The sequence below is a fragment of the Vulpes vulpes genome, chromosome 6 (genome assembly GCF_048418805.1).
Source record: "Vulpes vulpes isolate BD-2025 chromosome 6, VulVul3, whole genome shotgun sequence".
NCBI classification, from domain to species: domain Eukaryota; kingdom Metazoa; phylum Chordata; class Mammalia; order Carnivora; family Canidae; genus Vulpes; species Vulpes vulpes.
The window spans coordinates 24,186,670-24,205,654 of NC_132785.1; the positions used below are offsets into that span (position 1 = coordinate 24,186,670).

The 18,985-nt window shown below is 34.7% G+C and overlaps 1 protein-coding gene across 1 annotated transcript in view; it reads right to left on the reverse strand.

Annotated features, from left to right (window-relative positions):
• The window catches only part of KLHL1 (kelch like family member 1), a 353,403-nt gene that overhangs the window by 27,207 nt on the left and 307,211 nt on the right, over positions 1-18,985 (reverse strand). Inside the window, exon 8 of the mRNA XM_025987262.2 lies at positions 11,305-11,467. Within this exon, the coding sequence (XP_025843047.1) occupies positions 11,305-11,467 (163 nt within the window). The remainder of the gene's footprint in view (positions 1-11,304; positions 11,468-18,985) is intronic.

Here is an 18,985-nt window from a genome sequence, read left to right on the forward strand (position 1 = left end):
TCCAGTTTTTTACACTCAAAGACAGCTATCTGAGCTAGAATATCCACAAAGTCATGTTACTGAAACCCAATTTCATTCTACAATCACCCTCATTTCCAAAGTTAGCCAAATTAAAACTAATTTATTTGTAAAATAAGTCAAATTTTAACACACTTGCCTACATTATTTACATAAGCACAATAGGAATAGTGATTGACCATATAGTTTTCTTTATTTTTCCTTTTCTTTTCTTTCTTTCTTTCTTTCTTTCTTTCTTTCTTTCTTTCTTTCTTTCTTTCTTATTTATTTATTTATTTATTTATTTATTTATTTATTTTTTGTCTGCTTTACTGGAAATTTTCATAAGGAATTTCAGTCTCTCAAGGCTAAGAAGCCAAGCCAAATAATTGCTATCAGGCTTTTTCAGCAATACCTATAGATTTAGGTCTTCTACAAGTCCCCCAAATAGCCTGAGGTTTCTGTATCTACCAGGAAGTGATTATCTTTATTCCTCTGATAAGGCAGCTAGGAATCTTGTAAACAAAATACCAGGAGAATTTTTCCAAGGGGCTCCATTGGCTACATAAAGGCAACCTTAGTTCCTTAAAACTATATGGTCATATCTAAGTCTATGAATATCTCCTTCAAAAATGACTGTCCAGTCAAAGCCTTGCTAAAATAACTAGGGTTTCTAATTGTGTCCTGTCACAAGAAGCCCAGATTCTTTTTTTTTTTTTAAATTTTTTTTATTTATTTATGATAGTCACAGAGAGATAGAGAGAGAGGCAGAGACACAGGCAAAGGGAGAAGCAGGCTCCATGCACCGGGATCCCGATGTGGGATTCGATCCCCGGTCTCCAGGATCGCGCCCTGGGCCAAAGGCAGGCGCCAAACCGCTGTGCCACCCAGGGATCCCAGAAGCCCAGATTCTTATTGAATTTATGCAAATAAATACATTGTCATGAAAATATAAGAATACACGCTAAGAATTTTGAATTCTGGAAGGATCATGGGAGAAAAAGACAAATGTTTCATATTTGTTTATAAAGAAATATTTCCCGGGACACCTGGGTGGCTCAGCAGTTGAGCATCTGCCTTCGGGTCAGGGTGTGATCCTGGGATCTGGGATCAAGTCCCACAAGGGGCTGCTTGGAGGGAGCCTGCTTCTTCCTCTACCTGTGTGTCTCTGCCTCTCTCTCTCTGTGTCTCTCATGAATGAATAAATAAAATCTTAAAAAAAAAAAAAAAGAAATACTTTCCAAATTTCTGTAAGCAATAGATACCCTTGTTCTGGAAAAGCAAACATTAGAAAACCAGCCATGTTCTAAACAAGAGTCTCTTTGAATAAAGTTTTCCCATTAATTCTAAAAATTTAGTTTTGTTTTGTGATCTTAAAAGTAACAGAGACCATTATTTGTCATTACAGTGGAATTGACAAGGGAATTCTGTGACATACAACATTTTAATAATTAAAATTGCAAGTGATGACAGTTATACCATAATGTATCAAAACCTTAGGGATTTTGTATAATTTCTGGAACAGTTATAACATTCAACCATACAATAAAACTTAAGAAGAATTATCATCACTTATCTGACAATGCTTCCCATGTAATTTGACTTTCCAAAGAAATAAGCCTAAATAATCCAAAGCACTTCATTAGAAGTTGAATTTTGGGAAGTTTGTGAAATATCAGGAGGTTTTAAGCACATGCTTAAATAAGATTACAGATCATCACAAAACTTAATGATTATCTATTTAGCCACGGTGGCAAAAAGAGATTCTAAAGATAAATGCAGAGGGTTACTGGATGTTAACAAACTTAGCTCTTTTAATATTGAGAAGATTCAACTTGAAGTAATGAAAGACTTCATAAAGACAAAAATATAGAAATTTATTTTTTTCAAGGCAGATTAAAGAAAAACCTTTGTTTACATTTTAGAGCAATAATTAAGATTTAATAATCGTCTTAACAGAAAAATCAAATTCCAATTTTATACTAGTGCACTTCTGATATTAAAACTCCTTTATTCCAACAGGATGGATTTTTAAAAAATGTATGCATTTCCTCCTTTATTCCTTCCTGTCATCTCCCATGTTGATATATACTGATTGAGACAAGGTCATCCAGGCATTGCATGAATCTGAGTTCTTGTGCTAGATGCTGTGATGTGCTGACTAGAATCTCTATCAGGAATGAAGGATTCTGAGCTGTAGGAATGCTGCCAACAGTCCTCAGCTCTCAGTGGCCATCAGGGATCACCCTGACTGAAGACAGCTGCCTGGCCAAGAGCATGCCCTCTGCCCAAGTGGTCACATTTTATGACTATTATCAAAGTCCAGCCCTTTTGCCTGAATTTAGGATAGTTCTGAAGGGTAATCCAAGTTTTGGAACTCCTCAGAGAATTAGTTAAGGCTTCTGGTGATACTGTATCCTTGCTCAACTTCTGCCCAAACTCGCTCTCTTATGCTTCCTTCTTTTCTCTAATAAACTACTTTACATACTAATCTCCATAAGCTTAGTGAGCCAGGACCACATACAAAGTTCCTTTCCAAAAGTTTCCTTCTCAAAAACCTTCTAGAGCTACGCTTTTTACACTCAGATTTTGTCATAAGTTTTCCCTCTTTAAATAACCAGTCTCGTTTCCCTTGCATACATGATTGTCTCTTATTTCCAGTAGTTTTAATTACATTTATTAAAATTACTTCTGTTTATTTTTTTTTTTAGATTACCCATAAAACTTCATGAGGCATTAGGCAAAGTCCAAGTTGTTTTGTTTTGTTTTTCTTTTCTGACAAATTTTGCAATGGAGATAACATGAGCTTACTTAACTTTCAGTAAGCAGAAGCAGAATAAAAATTTCACATGTGATGCTGATAATTCTAAAAATATGTCCATTTTAATTAAAACAACCTTAAATTGATTTAGCTTTAATACTATTTTCCCAAATCATAGGTGTAAGTACTTACCTTTAAATTGAATAAATAGAATTCCTTTACAAATTAATTTAACAATGCCATCCAGAAGTAGAGAAAATAGGTCACATTCTCAATATACGTGGAGACATATACAAATATACAAACAAGATGCAAGCAGCATGTTAAAGTCCATTTTCCAAATAGCTCCCTTTTACCGCATAATTTTTTTAAGATTTTATTTATTTATTCATGAGACACACACACACACACACACATACACACACACACACAGATAGAGACACAGACAGAGAGAGAAGCTGGCTCCATGCAGGAAGCCTGATGTAGGACTTGATCCCAGGAACTCCAGGATCATGTCCTGGGCTGAAGGCAGACACTCAACTGCTGAGCCACCCAGGTGTCCCTTACCACACAGATCTAATTTATTTGGTACACAATTAATGAGTGGTTAATTGGCCATTTTTTCTGGAGTCTAATAAATATTGTAGCCAAGCAGTGTTGAAAACAAAACAAAACAAAACAAAACAAAACAAAACAAAACAAAAACCAAAAATGAACCTCCCAAAACCACCAGACTGTTAAGTCTTGGAGAAGACAGCCGGAAGGGTTGCATGCAGGGATCAAACTGTCATTCTCCCTTCTCCAGGGAGAATAAGGCTGTTTTTTTTTTTTTTTTTTTTTTTTTTTTTACCATATGCTGCAGCAATAAACAAACCAAATGAAGCTCAGAATATCTCTGTGAGCTATGGTTCCTCCCTAAGAGTCACCTGCTGAACCAAATGGCTTTCTAGACAGCCTTTCTTAAGCAAGAAAAGGAGGTCAAGAGATCCAAAATCCCATATTCGGAGGCAGCCAAATGGTTGGAAGAATCTAAGTGAAATTAAGCGGGAGGAAGGAAAGAGTAAATTCACCTGCAGTTGCACAGGAAATACTCATCAAGAGATGTCTGTTCAAACTGAAACCAAAACCATTTCCTTGGTACAGTAGGGATCCCCCCTACCCCCACTCGCTGGGATGGTTCCTAGGACAGAGTCTAGGCTGCTGCTGAGACTCATCACCAGACTCCTGTTGGCAGCTGGGGACCTACAAACCATGGCAAAGAGCTCCCGCCCAGCTCACCAAGCTTGTAACTGAACCCAAGTTCTTCTGCCCCATGTGCAGCCATGACAGTCACCAAGACTTGGCATATGCAGAAAAGCAAAGGTTTATTCCAGAGGCAGCCAAACAAGGAGACAGGAGGGCAAGCCTCAAATCTACCCTTCTGAAGGAGGTTAGGAAAATTTAAAGGCAAAAGCAAAAAGCCTGGGTAAAACGTTGCAGCTGCTGATAGTAGTCTGCAGCTCAGAGAAGTTACACTTTTAGTTTGTTGCAGAAAGTGCTTCCAATACCATTGTCTCCATACTTGAAGGTTTTGCTGAGTAAGTCTGTGATATTAAATATAATTTTCACTTACTGTATTGTTACTCAGAAAATATGTTCAGACATCCCTTTCCTTGCATAATAAAAATATAAGAATTCGACAACCCCTGCTATATAAAACCTTTGAAGCAACTCCCTGGATCCAGAACTCTGTCTGATTCTTTGTTTCTCAATTGATAGAGAACTCTTTAATCTAATCCCAAGAGAAGTCTTGTCAGTACTGCTGTCAGAATACTCCAGCATCTGCCCTTCACTGAACTTTTTCTTGAGAGGTTCTTTTTAGGGTATCTGACAGTACAGTGAGCAGAATTTCAGTAAGCTTACAACGGGCTATATGATTGCTCTTGTTCCTGCTTATTATGAATGTTGATTCATGTGGCAAATGTAGTTTGAGAGTTGCTGACATTGTAACATGGCTGGCAGGCAGGTTTTGTGTGGAAGTCTGATAGCAAACAGCAATCTTTATTTATTAGAACATGCCCATTTTATTTTCTGAAGAAAACTCTACTTGTAATTATGCACAGTAATTTGGATCAATTAACCACATTCCAAAACTTAGTAGAATTCACTGATCTAACTCCTGGTAGAAATGGTCTCTACTACCCTCATCCCTCCATGTTTCCCTGCCAGCTCCCACACTAGACCTATTACAATTCTTCATTTTCTTCCTTTACTGTCTCCTATTTCTCTAAAATATAGTGTAAGTTCTATGAGGGCAGATTTGATCTGTTTCCTTTGATATATCACCATGGCCAGTATCTGTTTATAATTTTTTTTAATGAATTAAGTACTGGTTTCCAATTCTTGAGAGAGGGTGATTCATCTATAGAATTTGTCAAAGAAAAAGCACCTAAGTTCCCCTGAAATAAGATATTGACAAATGGCAGAGAAAAGTATTAATCATGTGTCTTGGAGACACAAAAGAAGGAAAGATTAATTTTAAATGGGTGAAGTTAAAAAAAAATGTATATGGAATAGTACAGAATAAACTAGGCTTTGGATGACGGAAAATAATATAAATTGTATGATTTACATTTTACTTAGGTAAAAGAAGATCTTAATGCATTTTTAATACTTCCTGACATTATTTTTCTCAAGTGCAATAAACTGAATCCTCCTAGTTGATCTTGCCACATGGAATTTAATGCACATAGAGAACCAGAGTTGTGTTAGGCTGAAGTTGTGTCACTTTGGAGAGATTTCAGAAGTATCCAAAGATCAGGTAAAAATCTGATGAGAGAAACTAAGTGCTTGGTGAGCAATGCACAGCCAGGAGTTATTGAGAAAAGACAATGGAAAAGAAATCGAAGTAGAAAGATGAATCTATGAAAGGACAAAAGTATGTGGACCATGTCTGCTTGTTCCAGTAATCTGAGCCATTCAGTTTGGCTGGAGCATAAGGTGGCTGTTGAAGGAGTTGGTAAGAGCGGAGACTGGAGCAGGAAGGTAGGATCTCAATCATGAAAGATACTGTATTCCAGACTGAGAGGAATCTAGCAGCAGCCATGCTCAATACGAAGCCCAAATGATTTGTCTGCAGTTGCTCTACATTCTAGTTCTGAGGCATGGTTTGTCAAATAACCCCTTTGAACTACTGGGATACACTGTATCCGGTCTACTAGTGTGATGAGACACCAATAATTGTATAGTTTTCTCAAAAAGTTATCAACTATTCTTCAGCCAGAGTAATCTTTATAAATGCAAACACGTCACTGTCCTTTCTGAACTTTATATAACATATTTACCTTAGCTAAATTGCAGTATGACTTGGGGTCTTTCTATCCAGTCCTTTGGGCCATTGTTTCTCCTGTGACAAACTTAACTTTTCCTCCTTCTGTTTGCATTTCACACTCAGGGACTTGACCTAAATTATTCCTTTTCATTACAATGCTCCCCCACTTTCTGGAAATCTGATAAATCAGTTAAGTCCCACTTAAATACATATATATATATATGTATATGTATGTATATATGTAATTTTTTTTTCTAGGAGAGAAATTACAAACTTCCAGAGAGTATTATTAGTCCCAAGTGAGACTCCGCAAACAGTTTTATTTTCTTATGTGTGACTCTAAGATAATAAAATTTTAATACAAATTGCTTATCATATAAAAACATATGCAATTTCGGTTCCCATCTTTAAGAAAAAGAATATCAAAGTTTGAATACAAAAATAGAAATAGGGTCTTTATTGGAAGGTACCTTGCAAATGACAGCCCCTGAGGCTTAGGTTACTGTGCTAGATACTGGGACGTCCTGGAGAAAATAACAGACACTGACTCTCATTATGATTCTTTAAGCTGTGTGAGTTTCTGGCTGCACAGACATTACAACTGCTCCATGAGTATTATTAACATGAGGTTTTGACTGAATAAGCATACTCAGTTTAGCCATGGTGAATCATGAAGCAAACCCAATTGTTTTTGTCTGTTTCCCAAGTTCTCAAAGGATCTGTCACATACATATATTAAAATTTAAGCTTATTTATGGATATGCTCATACAGTATCAGTATCTGCTTTTTGAGCTAACTCAGGAAAAAAAGAGAAACAAACCAGAAAGATTTTTTTTTTTAAATCTACGAAGTTCAAAAGAATCAAGCAGAGAACAAAGAAAAAAAACAAAATGAATCACTCGTACAGATCATTGGGGAGTCTGAGATTGTATATGGCCAATCACACCAATCACTGTTTTGTTGGGTTTCCTTCACTTATCAAGTAAGTCTGTTGGCTGTCCTGGCATAAGATGACATAACTACCATTTGGCTTAGTCTGTATTTTTGGAAGACTGAACCAAAATGTTTCCTGAAATTAATATAATTTTTGCCCTTGAATTTATCAGAATACATTCATTAATGTTAAACCAGGAACCAATTTTTTATTTTTCCACAAACAGTATTATAAAGAACTAAACTTAAGAGGGCTGTTCACTGGCTTTTATTTGTCTTAATTGGGAAAATTTTTCAAAATCATCTTCAGAGAAGCAAAAGTCAGGTTAGCATGACACATTAGTGAGACATGAAAGCAAAACAAGAGGAAAAACCACTTCAGTAGAGATGAGAAAAAGATAAACAACTGTCAGAGGGTGATGTTGAAACAATTTCCTGCTATAAGTCTGAAGGTGAAAGATCACTTTCTAGTAATTATGTTTCTCTCTGAGTAAAACAGGAAAAGCAGCTAGACATTAATAGACAGTCATTACACCACAGAATTTTGAGGTCATTAAATCACACCAGGTAGAAAACAAAGATACCCAAATGAGAGCTATACAATTTTCATTTAAAGGAAAAACATTGTTTGAAACTTAAATAATTTAAAACATTTTCATAGAATAGGATTAAATTTGGGAAAAATGTACTCAGTTAAAATGTGACAATTTCAGGAATTAAAAACTAAGATTAAATACTATGACGCTCTGATATTTGTTATGAAGAATGGTATTATTGTGAAACAGGATTTCTTATATTACATAACCTAGCTGACCAAAAAATACAAGAACAAGAAAACAATCCGAATGATGAATCCCATGTATAGCCAATTTAAAAGCCAATTTGAAGGTGGCATTAGAAGAAATTGGACATATAATTTACTTATAACAACATGTGAAAATGTGCTGTAAAACTGTCCATTAAATCTTTCATTTGTTAGATTTTATCCTACCTACTTCTGATTGAGTTTGGAAAAGACTTAAAACAAAACACACACGTATTATTATATTTCAAAATAAAGTTTTAGAGAAAGATCACAAAGCTATAATGTAAGGCAATTATTAGAAATTTAGAATAAGGAAAATAATGCATTAAAACTTTGATAGTGTGTTTGTGTGTTACAGAATACATAACAGAATAATGCATCAATGAATAATATAATGAAGGGGTAATGATATTTGTCATCCCTTTGAACAAATTTACTCTATTAATGAGATATACATTTTCTAAAGAAAGTAAGAAATGAATCCATTAGCATCAATGAAAGTGGTAAGGAAAAGTTACTAATAAACAAATGGACTATTACTTATAAATAAATATTGGGAAAAGCATAAAGGCACAAAGGCGTATGCTTTCTTATACAGGAATTATGAACATTAACATTCAAGAGAAATAATCATTTTATTATGCTAAGTTTTACTATTTGTGAATATACACCTGCAAGAAAGTTTTAAAAAAATATACTTAATGTTGAATAATGTGAAGCTTTCCTATTAATATCCAAATTAACTGCTTTTTAAATAAAAATATTGTAATGCTTAAGGAAAAATAGTCCTTTTAAAAGGAAGGATAAATATAGGTAGAAAATGATGTTAATAATACATATTATTAATGAGTAAATATTTTAATGAGAATGTTACGAATACATTGAGTAAAATTAGTGTACTGAGAGTAAATGAATAAAATGAAAATATTAACACAAATGAAAAAAACATTTTCTATGATTGCTATTAAAATGTGTAACAGAGTGGGGAATGGGATGTACCTAATTCACATAGAAACAATTCTAAGATATTCCTTTCAGATAATTTTAAATGATATAGGGTGGAGAGTCAGTGAGAAGTTTCAATTTCCTTTTCTGACAAATCTCAGTATAATTAAGAAGCTATTGGAAGAACACGCCTCATCACTTTTTTTACATAGCAGTCTACCACTGTGGGTTTAAAGAGATCCATATAATTTTAACTCCTATCCTTCCTACACAATGGTTTTCCAAAGCATCAGTGATGATAGGACTGTGGATGTTTCTTAATGGCTTTACCAAAAACAATCTAGCAAGAATGTCTATAGAGGTTATTTGGTATTGAAGGCAGTTCTAGTAGAAAGCTTGATACATAGATCTATGCTTTAGAAGTATAGCTTACCAAACAAACCAAAATAAATGAAACTAAATTGACAGGTAGCAATTTGCTTTGGCTTTTGATGATTTTGCTCCACTTTTCCTTTCTCATCAAATAGATTTTGAAACATTAGTGGATATGGACATTAATTAAACTTCGAACAAAATATTTAAGAGTAGGAATTTGAGACAGCACATTCAGTTCAAATAAGATAGATATGAAGCAGATAAGAAAGAAAATTATCAAACGAGATCAGGTAAGGAAAATTAAAATGCAAAAAATTCATCTGCATTAAAAATAATAAAGCCCACAAACAAAATGACAATAACTGAATCTGTGACATAGAAAAAAAAGTCTCAGGTTAAGTGGAAAAGAAATAAATTACTGAGGAGAAAAGAAATTAATAGCTATGGAATCAGAGCTCAAATGCACATAGAATCACTAACATGAATACTAATAAAATATATTTCCCAAAACTAAAGGACTCGAATAATGGAAAAAGGAACTTTTTAAAATTAATTCTCAATAGATAAAATAGTAAAAGAAAGACCTGTTTGTGATTGTTAAAATGAATCTCCAAGTATTAAGTTAAAAGAAAGAAAAGTAGCCAACAGATTGTATCCTGGTAATTTTTTTTTTTTTTTTACCCTGGTGAACATTTTGAATTTTAGGATGAATGTGCAAATTATTAAGTTATTCTCACCTTGTCTCTTCTAAACTGTACTTCTCTCTTCTATACTGTACTTCATGATGTTGCACATGTAATTCTGCAAACCATTTTTATGATTTGCCACCTGGTTCTATTTTTGGCAATAATGAATAGAAGAGGGAAACTGAAAGACTAGGGGTTGGGGAGATCGTCTTGTTGCTTTTTGTTTCGTGTTTCTATAAGTATCACCTCATTCTTTCTTTTTGTAGGTGGCAGTTGTTAACGCAAAAATCAACCTTATTGAGATCCCTCAGAACCATCAGCACCAGCTGACTGGCACCTTCTCCCCAGGGCTCAGGTCCCAGGCTAAGGGGTCCCTCTTTCCCATCCCAGATACCAGCACTAGCTAACCAGTGGCCCAATGGCAGATGTCTGGGCTTCAACTGCGTAGGTTCCACCTACAAACTTTAGTATCTTGATTATTATAATCTCTTCTTTTTGTTACTCAACACTAGGGGAGGTAGTTGTTTCCTTTATTATTATTTTTAAAGATTTTGTTACTTTTCCATGAGACAGAGAGAGAGAGAGGCAGAGACATAGGCAGAGAGAGAAGCAGTCTCCCTGCAGGACATCCAATATGAGACTCGCTTCCAGGACTCCTGGGATCACAACCTGAGCCAAAGGCAGATGCTCAACCACTTAGCCATTCAGGCACCCTGTTCCTTTAGTTGATACATTTATGATGTAGTGTTCTCTTGTTGACTTTTTGGTTAACTAATTAAACTTTTGCAGTTGTCCAGGACCAATGTGTTATTAACTTTGTTTAGGGCAGGAGGTTCTCATGGGAGTAAGAGGGAGCATGTTTTGTCATCCTCACAGGATATTAGGCAATGTCTGGAGACTTTATGGTTGTCACACTGGGATAGAGGTAGAGCTGGTATCTAATGCCTAGAAGCCCAGAATTCTGCTGAACACCCAGCCATGCACAGGACAGAGCCTCACTTCCAATAAAGGATTATCTGGCCCCAAATTTCAGCAGCATTGAGACTGAGAATTCCTGATTTAGGGCTACAGAAATGGAAATGGTGGAAAGTGAACACACTAGGTATAGTCATGCAAAAAATATAGACTAAGCACCAAACTTTTAGTAACATTTTGAATAACATTTTGAAAGCTCTTCAGATAATTTTACCAGAAAGTAGGTAAATATGCAGATCTTTAGTGGAAATAATTCTCATGGAACATATTTGATGCTGCTTTAACTGGCAATTAATGTGAAGTTTTAGTTTTGTTTTATGTGGAGAGACAACCAGAGCAACATGCAGTCTTTGTCAATTATCCAAGAAGACAAGTTTAAAAAAATACCAATCTTAAAATATTTAGAGATATTTATTGAGTCAGATTACTAAAAGTTATTTTAAAAGAATACTTACTCAAAAATTTTTTTTCAAAAAAAAATTTTTTTTTCAGATAAAAGAATAAAAATCTACTCACTTGCCATTCAACGCTGCTACACCCACTGTGCTTCGGGCAATGGACATACTGGCTACAAACGTCCATTGCTGACTCTGGGGGTCCCACCTCTCCACGGTGTTCAGATAACTCCAGCCATCATGGCCTCCCACAGCATATATAGGACCTTCGAGTACTGTTACACCTAAAACATAGATTAAATGAAAACTAAATGGGATTTATTTCACACTGAGATTCTTAAAAATCAGATTAATAGTAAAAACTGTGATGTAATTCAGAGTAGGCTCTAACACACACAATAGCAGTGGGGTAGAAACTATTTACTATTAATTATATCATTTTTATTAAAGTGAAAAAATAGAACTAAAAATAAATGAGATCTAGATACTTTATAAAAGAAAATAAATTTTCTTATTTATATCTCTATGAAGAAGCAAATTCTAAAACATCAGAAATGCTGTATATTATGCCTCTACTTTTGAAGAACATTTCTATACTGCAGTTTGAAGTAGTTTATTACTTTAAGCTATATTACCTTAAAGCAATGCAATATTATCAATTTGAAATTCAGGGTAGGATTTTCTGTGTTTTGGCTTCTTGGTAACTTCATGATAAAGTGATCTAAAGGTTAGAAAATGATGCGTTTTTTATTATAAGCTGAAATCACTAAACATTAGCAATTAAGACATATTAATGAGTCATCAATGGAAGGGGATTATATACATATATAATACATATATGTATATATGTATATGTATATATGTATATGTATATAGCTTTTCCACTATATTCACTTCTTTATGGATGAATTTTCTTAAATGTTAACAATTGCTAAATATTTAAATATCATGTTAATATTGGCTGAAATGATTTCATTATATATAGAGAAATTCTGATAAATTTTCCTCCAAAGTTCAAAGTCTGATTGTCAAAGGCTTTGAAGAGTCTATGATTTTACCCTACTTGCCAGCTGATGAATTAGACTGCCATTAATTTACGTATATTGGTAGAAGACATGAGATTCCTGGGTCGGAGGAAAAAGATAGTTCATTACTCTATATAATAACAGCAATAGTCAGAATATCACTTTTCTTCTTCTTCTTCTTCAAGCCCTAGTTCCAACAGGATGACCCAAGGAGGATGACCAAGATGACCTTACCATTTCTCTTAGCATGACCAAAATTTAGACAAGATTCTTCTTGTTTCCAGGGCCCTGACCTCATTTTCCTTAGAGCATTTATTTTAGAAAACGTGTAATTGTACATTATTTCTCTGTCCTTTCTATATGGAAATCTTTTTAAATGCCTCCCACTTGTGTTAAAACCCAGGACCTTGGGATCCCTGGGTGGCACAGCGGTTTGGTGCCTGCCTTTGGCCCAAGGCGCGATCCTGGAGACCTGGGATTGAATCCCACGTCGGGCTCCCGGTGCATGGAGCCTGCTTCTCCCTCTGCCTGTGTCTCTGCCTCTCTCTCTCTCTCTCTCTCTCTCTCTCTGTGACTATCATAAATAAATAAAAAATTAAAAAAAAAACCCAGGACCTTTTTCTCAATTTGAAATGTAAACTTCAAGAAAATATTGAGAGCCTAACATCAGTTGGCACCTTGCTTCAAGTTCTAAAACTACCTCTTGTCATGACGATAGAAAATTTACCTTACCTTTGGGCAAGACCAATTAGCAAACAGGTTGCCTATGATCCCCTGCACCTATCTGAGCTCTTTTTTTTTTTTTTTTTTCTCCTACCTGAGCTCTTAAAAACCCTCCTCCCTTTGTTTTGGTGAGGTTGAGTTCAGCCTCAATTCTGGCCCTCTCTCCCCTGTTGCCAATAGCCTTGAATAAAGTCTCCCTTGCTTGTTAAATTTGTTTAATGCATTTTTTGCCTTGACAAGGATCAGTTGGAACTTGAACATGCAGTGGATTGTATTATGAGAAAGGAAATAAATTTACAATGATCAATAAACCTATCACACAATAGCAGTGGGGTAGAAACTATTTACTACAGAAGGAGATATTATCTTCATGCATTTAAGCATGCCTGCCTTTCACTTTGGAAAGAAGAACTCTCTCTATTTTAGCCTTTCCATTATATTAACATCCTTTTAGGCAGTCAATGCCTTCCTGGAAAGTTGTACAGAAATGTGAGAGACCTTTGGAGAACTGTCTTTTAACACAAACCTGAAAATAAAATGACTTATTGTTCATTCATTCATTCATTCACTCATTCATTTGAATGTCTATTATGTGTCAAGAATTGTTCTTAGTACCAAAGATGCAGTGCCAAGAACACAGAGTTGAACAAGGCAAACAAAGTTCCTGCCCTCATTGAGTTCATATACATTGATCAATGAATATTAACTAAAATGGAATAAGTACATTATTCACAGTGAGCAAGTCCTTCACACATATCATACAATTATAATTCAACAAAGGTTAAAGTAACTGATTAGGATTTCAAAAGCTCTCATACATATGCACTTAAGAATGCTATTTTACACACATCAGTAAATAGATACTTATAGGGAGGACATGGTTCTGACTCAGTGATTGCCAAAAATCAAAGGGCATCTTTGGATGTTGATCTTTCTTTAGACAGCTCGAAGTAAGAGGTAGGAATCAGAAGAGATGAATAAATGTTAAATATTTGGGGGAAATTTCCAAAGGATATGGATATATCTTTTGGGCTTTTTACAGAAGCTTGTACAATCATTCACATGTCTCAATGATAATTAATTATAATAAGACAAAATTAAACATCGGTGAAGTTTTTAAGGATCTATCCATCAGAAAGGGCCAGATATTAGCATGAATCTAATGAATTTGGATTTTGTTTCTAAGAGCAAAGGGAAATCACTGAAGTGTTTATTAATGAGGGATATGATCACCACAATACTTATTTTGGTGGTGTTGTAGCAAATGGATTGGGGTAATTTTAGGGTGGCAGTAGAGAGGTGGTTAAATTGCAGTTATCCAAAAAAGAGAAGATGGTAGCTTGCACTAGTAGGTTAAAGAATAAATACAGAAGAGTAGAAATATTTGAGATTTATTCTGATTCTGGATGTTTGTTGTTAGAACACGCTAATGGATTGGATCGGAGTATATTAATACAAAGGACGATTCATGGACAGATGAATTGAATGAAAAAATTGAGAACTACATTTTGAAGATATCATGTTTGAGGGGCTATTGGACATCTAAGTGGGGCATTTTAATTTTTTTTTTAATTTTTTATTTATTTATGATAGTCACAGAGAGAGAGAGAGAGGCAGAAACACAGGCGGAGGGAGAAGCAGGCTCCATGCACCGGGAGCCTGATGTGGGATTCGATCCCGGGTCTCCAGGATCGCGCCCTGGGCCAAAGGCAGGCGCCAAACCGCTGCGCCACCCGGGGATCCCAAGTGGGGCATTTTAAAAGGCTGTTTAAAATACATGTCAAAAGTTCAAGTCAGTGTTGGAGGTACATGTCTAAATTTTGGATATATCAGCAATGATATGGCATTTAAAGGCATAGAATCAGATAAGGTCACTTAAGAAAATAGTATTAAGAGAGAAGGTAACAGAGACCAGAATCTAGCCCTGAGTGACTTTAATATCAATTATAAGAAAAGAGAACAAAAGAGAGAAGAAATGGCCAGATGGGTGGAAGGAAAACCAGAAGCTTTTGGTATCTGAAAATAAGAGTGGAGAGTGTTTTTATGGGGATAAGGTAATCATCCACTTGCATATTTCTGTCTGAGTACAAATTTCTATTGGGTTTGGAAAGACACAGGTAATTGTTCTCTTTCAAAATAGGTTCTGGAGTATCATACTACAAGTTATAATACAATCCAATAACTACTTAATCAAATATATATCCTATAAAAATCATTGATCTGTGATTTGTTTTTTTAACTGTTTGAGATTGACTTTATAAACATGTTTCAGTCCTAGAGTGTAAATATATAAAATGCCACCGATTTACTGGATGCCTTACAGACTGATTTGTGTATTTTGCAGCTGTGATGATAAGTGGACCAGAATAATTTCAAAATTGGAATGATACATTAAATTTCTTTATGTTTATCAAAATTATCTTACAGATGCAGTAAAGCTTCACAGTGTAAAAATATTTTTCTGTGCTTTGTTCAGTAACAATACTAAGCCTGCACTAAAAAATACTTTAATTGAAATATTTTCGTATGTCTTATTTTCTCATGTCTCATGTCTCATATTTTCATGTCTCAATTGAATGATTATTTCTGATAAAGAATCTCAAAATGTCTTTTTAATGTTTTATGTTACCAAATTATACTTTTTGAAAACACATAATTACTTACATATTTTCAACTATAGGGCCTGCACATATTATTCTCCTTAAGACCTCTGCTGTAAAATATTTAGTAAAATTTTCCTTTAGAGGGACACTTGGTTGGATCAATGGGCTAAGCATCAGACTCCTGACTTCAGCTCAGGTCATAATCCTAGGGGCTTGGGATCCAGCCCCACACTGGGCTCTGTGCTTAGTGCGGAGTCTGCTTGTCCCTCTCCTTCTGCCTTGCACCCCATTCATGCTCACTTTCTCTCTCTCTCTCTCTTTCTCAAAACAAATAAATGAATCTTTAAAAAAGTAAAATTTAATTTTACTCACATAATTTACCTTAAAATATTTATTTTACTATAATCCATGTAAATACAACCAGACATTTATTTTGTTCTCCTAAAAAAGAAACTTTTCTCTACACTTGTTAATATCATCCATTTAAATATCATCCATTTAAAATATTGCTAAATTTGGGGCACTTGGTTAAGTATCTGCCTTTGGGTCAGCTCATTATCTCAGGGTCCTGGGATTGAGCCCCAGGTCAGGCTCCCTGCGTAGCAGGGGAGTCTGCTTCTTCTTCTTCCTCTGCTTGTGCTCTTTCTCTCTATCTCTCTCTCTTTTTAATATTATATTTATTCATTCATGAGAGACATACACAGAGAGGGAGGTAGAGACACAGACAGAGGGAAAAGCAGGCTCCATGCAGGGAGCCCAATATGGGACTCGATCCTGGGACTCCAGGATTATGCCCTGGGCTGAAGAGAGGCGCTAAACCGCTGAGCCACCCAGGGATCCCTCTCTTGCTCTTAAATAAATAAACAGATAAAACCTTAAAGAAATAAAATATTGCTAACTTTATTCAAAGCCCTAAACTTTTCCAAATTAAAGAGAACATATTTTAACAGATAACAGAAAGGCAGTTTTTAGTGTTGCTTTTTTTGTTTGTATTTTTTCCATTAATTGCATAATTCCAAAAGTATTAGCTTGTAAAAAATGATATTTCTTTTTGTCAATGTAGGAATATTTATTTATTTTGAGAATATTTATTTTTAAGTGAATAATAATACATTTAAATTTCTGTTGACTTAAGTATACCAAATAAATTATTATAATATTACTAATTATTATCTTACAGATGTCTCAATATTTTTAAATTAATATGTATATTGTCTTCTATTTTTTTAAGATTTTATTATTAATATGTATATTGTCTTATATTTTTTTAAGATTTTATTTATTTATTTATGAGAAACACACAGAGAGAGAGGCAGAGACATAGGCAGAGGGAGAAGCAGGCTCCTAGCAGGGAGCCCTATGTGGGACTTGGTCCCAGGGCCTCCAGGATCACTCCTTGAGTCAAAGTCAGAGACGCTCAACTGCTGAGCCACCCAGGCATCCCTGTATATTGTCTTCTAGACATGCATTTACTTTTTATCTTCTTTTATAAACTGTTTTTAAAAATCACTGTGACGTATATAGTAACACCTAGTAAATACTTATAACTAATGATTATGGTGATTTAATTACAGTGTTATCAAATAGTTTTAGTTCAGAAGCAATAGACCCCTAAATAATAGTTCATTTAGGTATATTTTTGTTTTGTGCAAAGAGTTAAGCCAAAAAAAAAAAAAAAAACCACACATAATTGGGAATGGAGAAATAGATAAGTAAAACATATATATTTATATATATTCTAAAATATTCTCAGTGATATTAAATATATATCCATGTACGTATACATGTATATGTGTGATATATGTGTGTATATATATAAATATAGTTTCTGTGAGAATTTATCCAATATTGTATATGCATATAATATATATGCAAATGCTTTCTATGTAATTATGATATAAAATACTAATAGATTAACACATATATAATTTTTAAATGTTGATCATAGGCAGAATTAAATGGATTATGTTGCATAGGGATATTTTCATGCAATCCTACAAAATCATGTAGCCTTAGATATATTTTTATTTTTGCTTGATCTGCAGAGAAAACACACTATGTCCTTGTATTGTATCCCATTCTCTCCTTAACTGAGACTGTGATTGTCAATCTTGGCTGCCCATTGAAATCACTTGGGAACCTTTGAAAAAATACTAATGTCTGAAATAGAAATTCTTCTCTGACTGGACTACTGAGATGATGCCTAACCACAGAGATGTTTCAAAGTTCCCTGGGGTGAGAACTTTTAACTGAATCCTTAACTGAGTTCTCAATCATGATTGAGAATGACTGCCACAATAGAAAATGGCATTTGTACTAAAACCATTAGGTCTCCAACCAGTAATCTACCTTACAAGTTGCTAAGATCCTTCATGCATGTTGTTTGTGTAGGGGCAGATAATATGGAATCAAGGTTGTCACTGAAGTTTAGTAGTCAGCCAATATCCAATTTTGCTACCATACAGTTTCCATTTCTTGGATTCATTCATCATCCATCCATTTTTCCACTAATTATAACTTCTACCAGTCCATTTCCTCACAGACTGCCCAGTGGGTTGAGGAGGGGAGAGGTATAAATTAATAAAGCCCACAAATAGGTGCTACCTTAATATCTGTCCATAGGATAAAAGGCATTTCTTCTCCAAAGTACAAAAGTGATGACTGAGCTAAAACCTGGGGAAATAATAGGATTCATTTGAGGGTTAAGGAATTTTAGGCAGAAGGAACATCATATAAAGGCCTTGGTGGTAGAAAGAAGCAGAGTCTGTCTAAGGAGCTGCAAGAGGGCCAGTGTAGCAAGAAAACTGGACAGTTAAGGGATGGACAGTATGATATACAGTCAGCCCAAAGAGTTAAAATACTATGCAGTGTGGGACCTTATGTGCCCACAAGAATTCTTCTTCTTTTTTTTTTAATCCTAAGAGCAATGTGAAACTACTAAAATTTTTAAAGCAGAGATATGATACAACCGCATTTGTTTTTCAAAAATTCCAGGTTTAATGTGGTGTAGAGAAATGAGCATGGATGAGTTTATGCCAATCATATGTGGTAGGAGTTAATAGAAGAAAAAATGAAAGACTCAGGAAATATTTTCAAAAGGAGATATATTTATTGGATCCCTTTTCTAATACCCCTTCTTCAAGCATTCTACCAACACATGTCTGTTTTTTGTCTTTTTTTTTTTTTAAATACATCCTGGCCATGTGATTTGGAAATGTTACTTAGCTTCATGCCTCAGTTTTTTGATTTGTACAATGGAGCTAGTGATGGTACCTACGCGACAGGGTTGTATTAAGAACTGAATATAGTAATATATGCAAAGCACTTAGAAAAGTATATGGCACATATGTAGCATTATGTAGGTATCCAAGATGATGAAGATTATGGTAGCAGTCTATCAAGACCCTAAGTCTTCTCATCAAATTTCAGTCTATGATATCAGGGTAGGGAT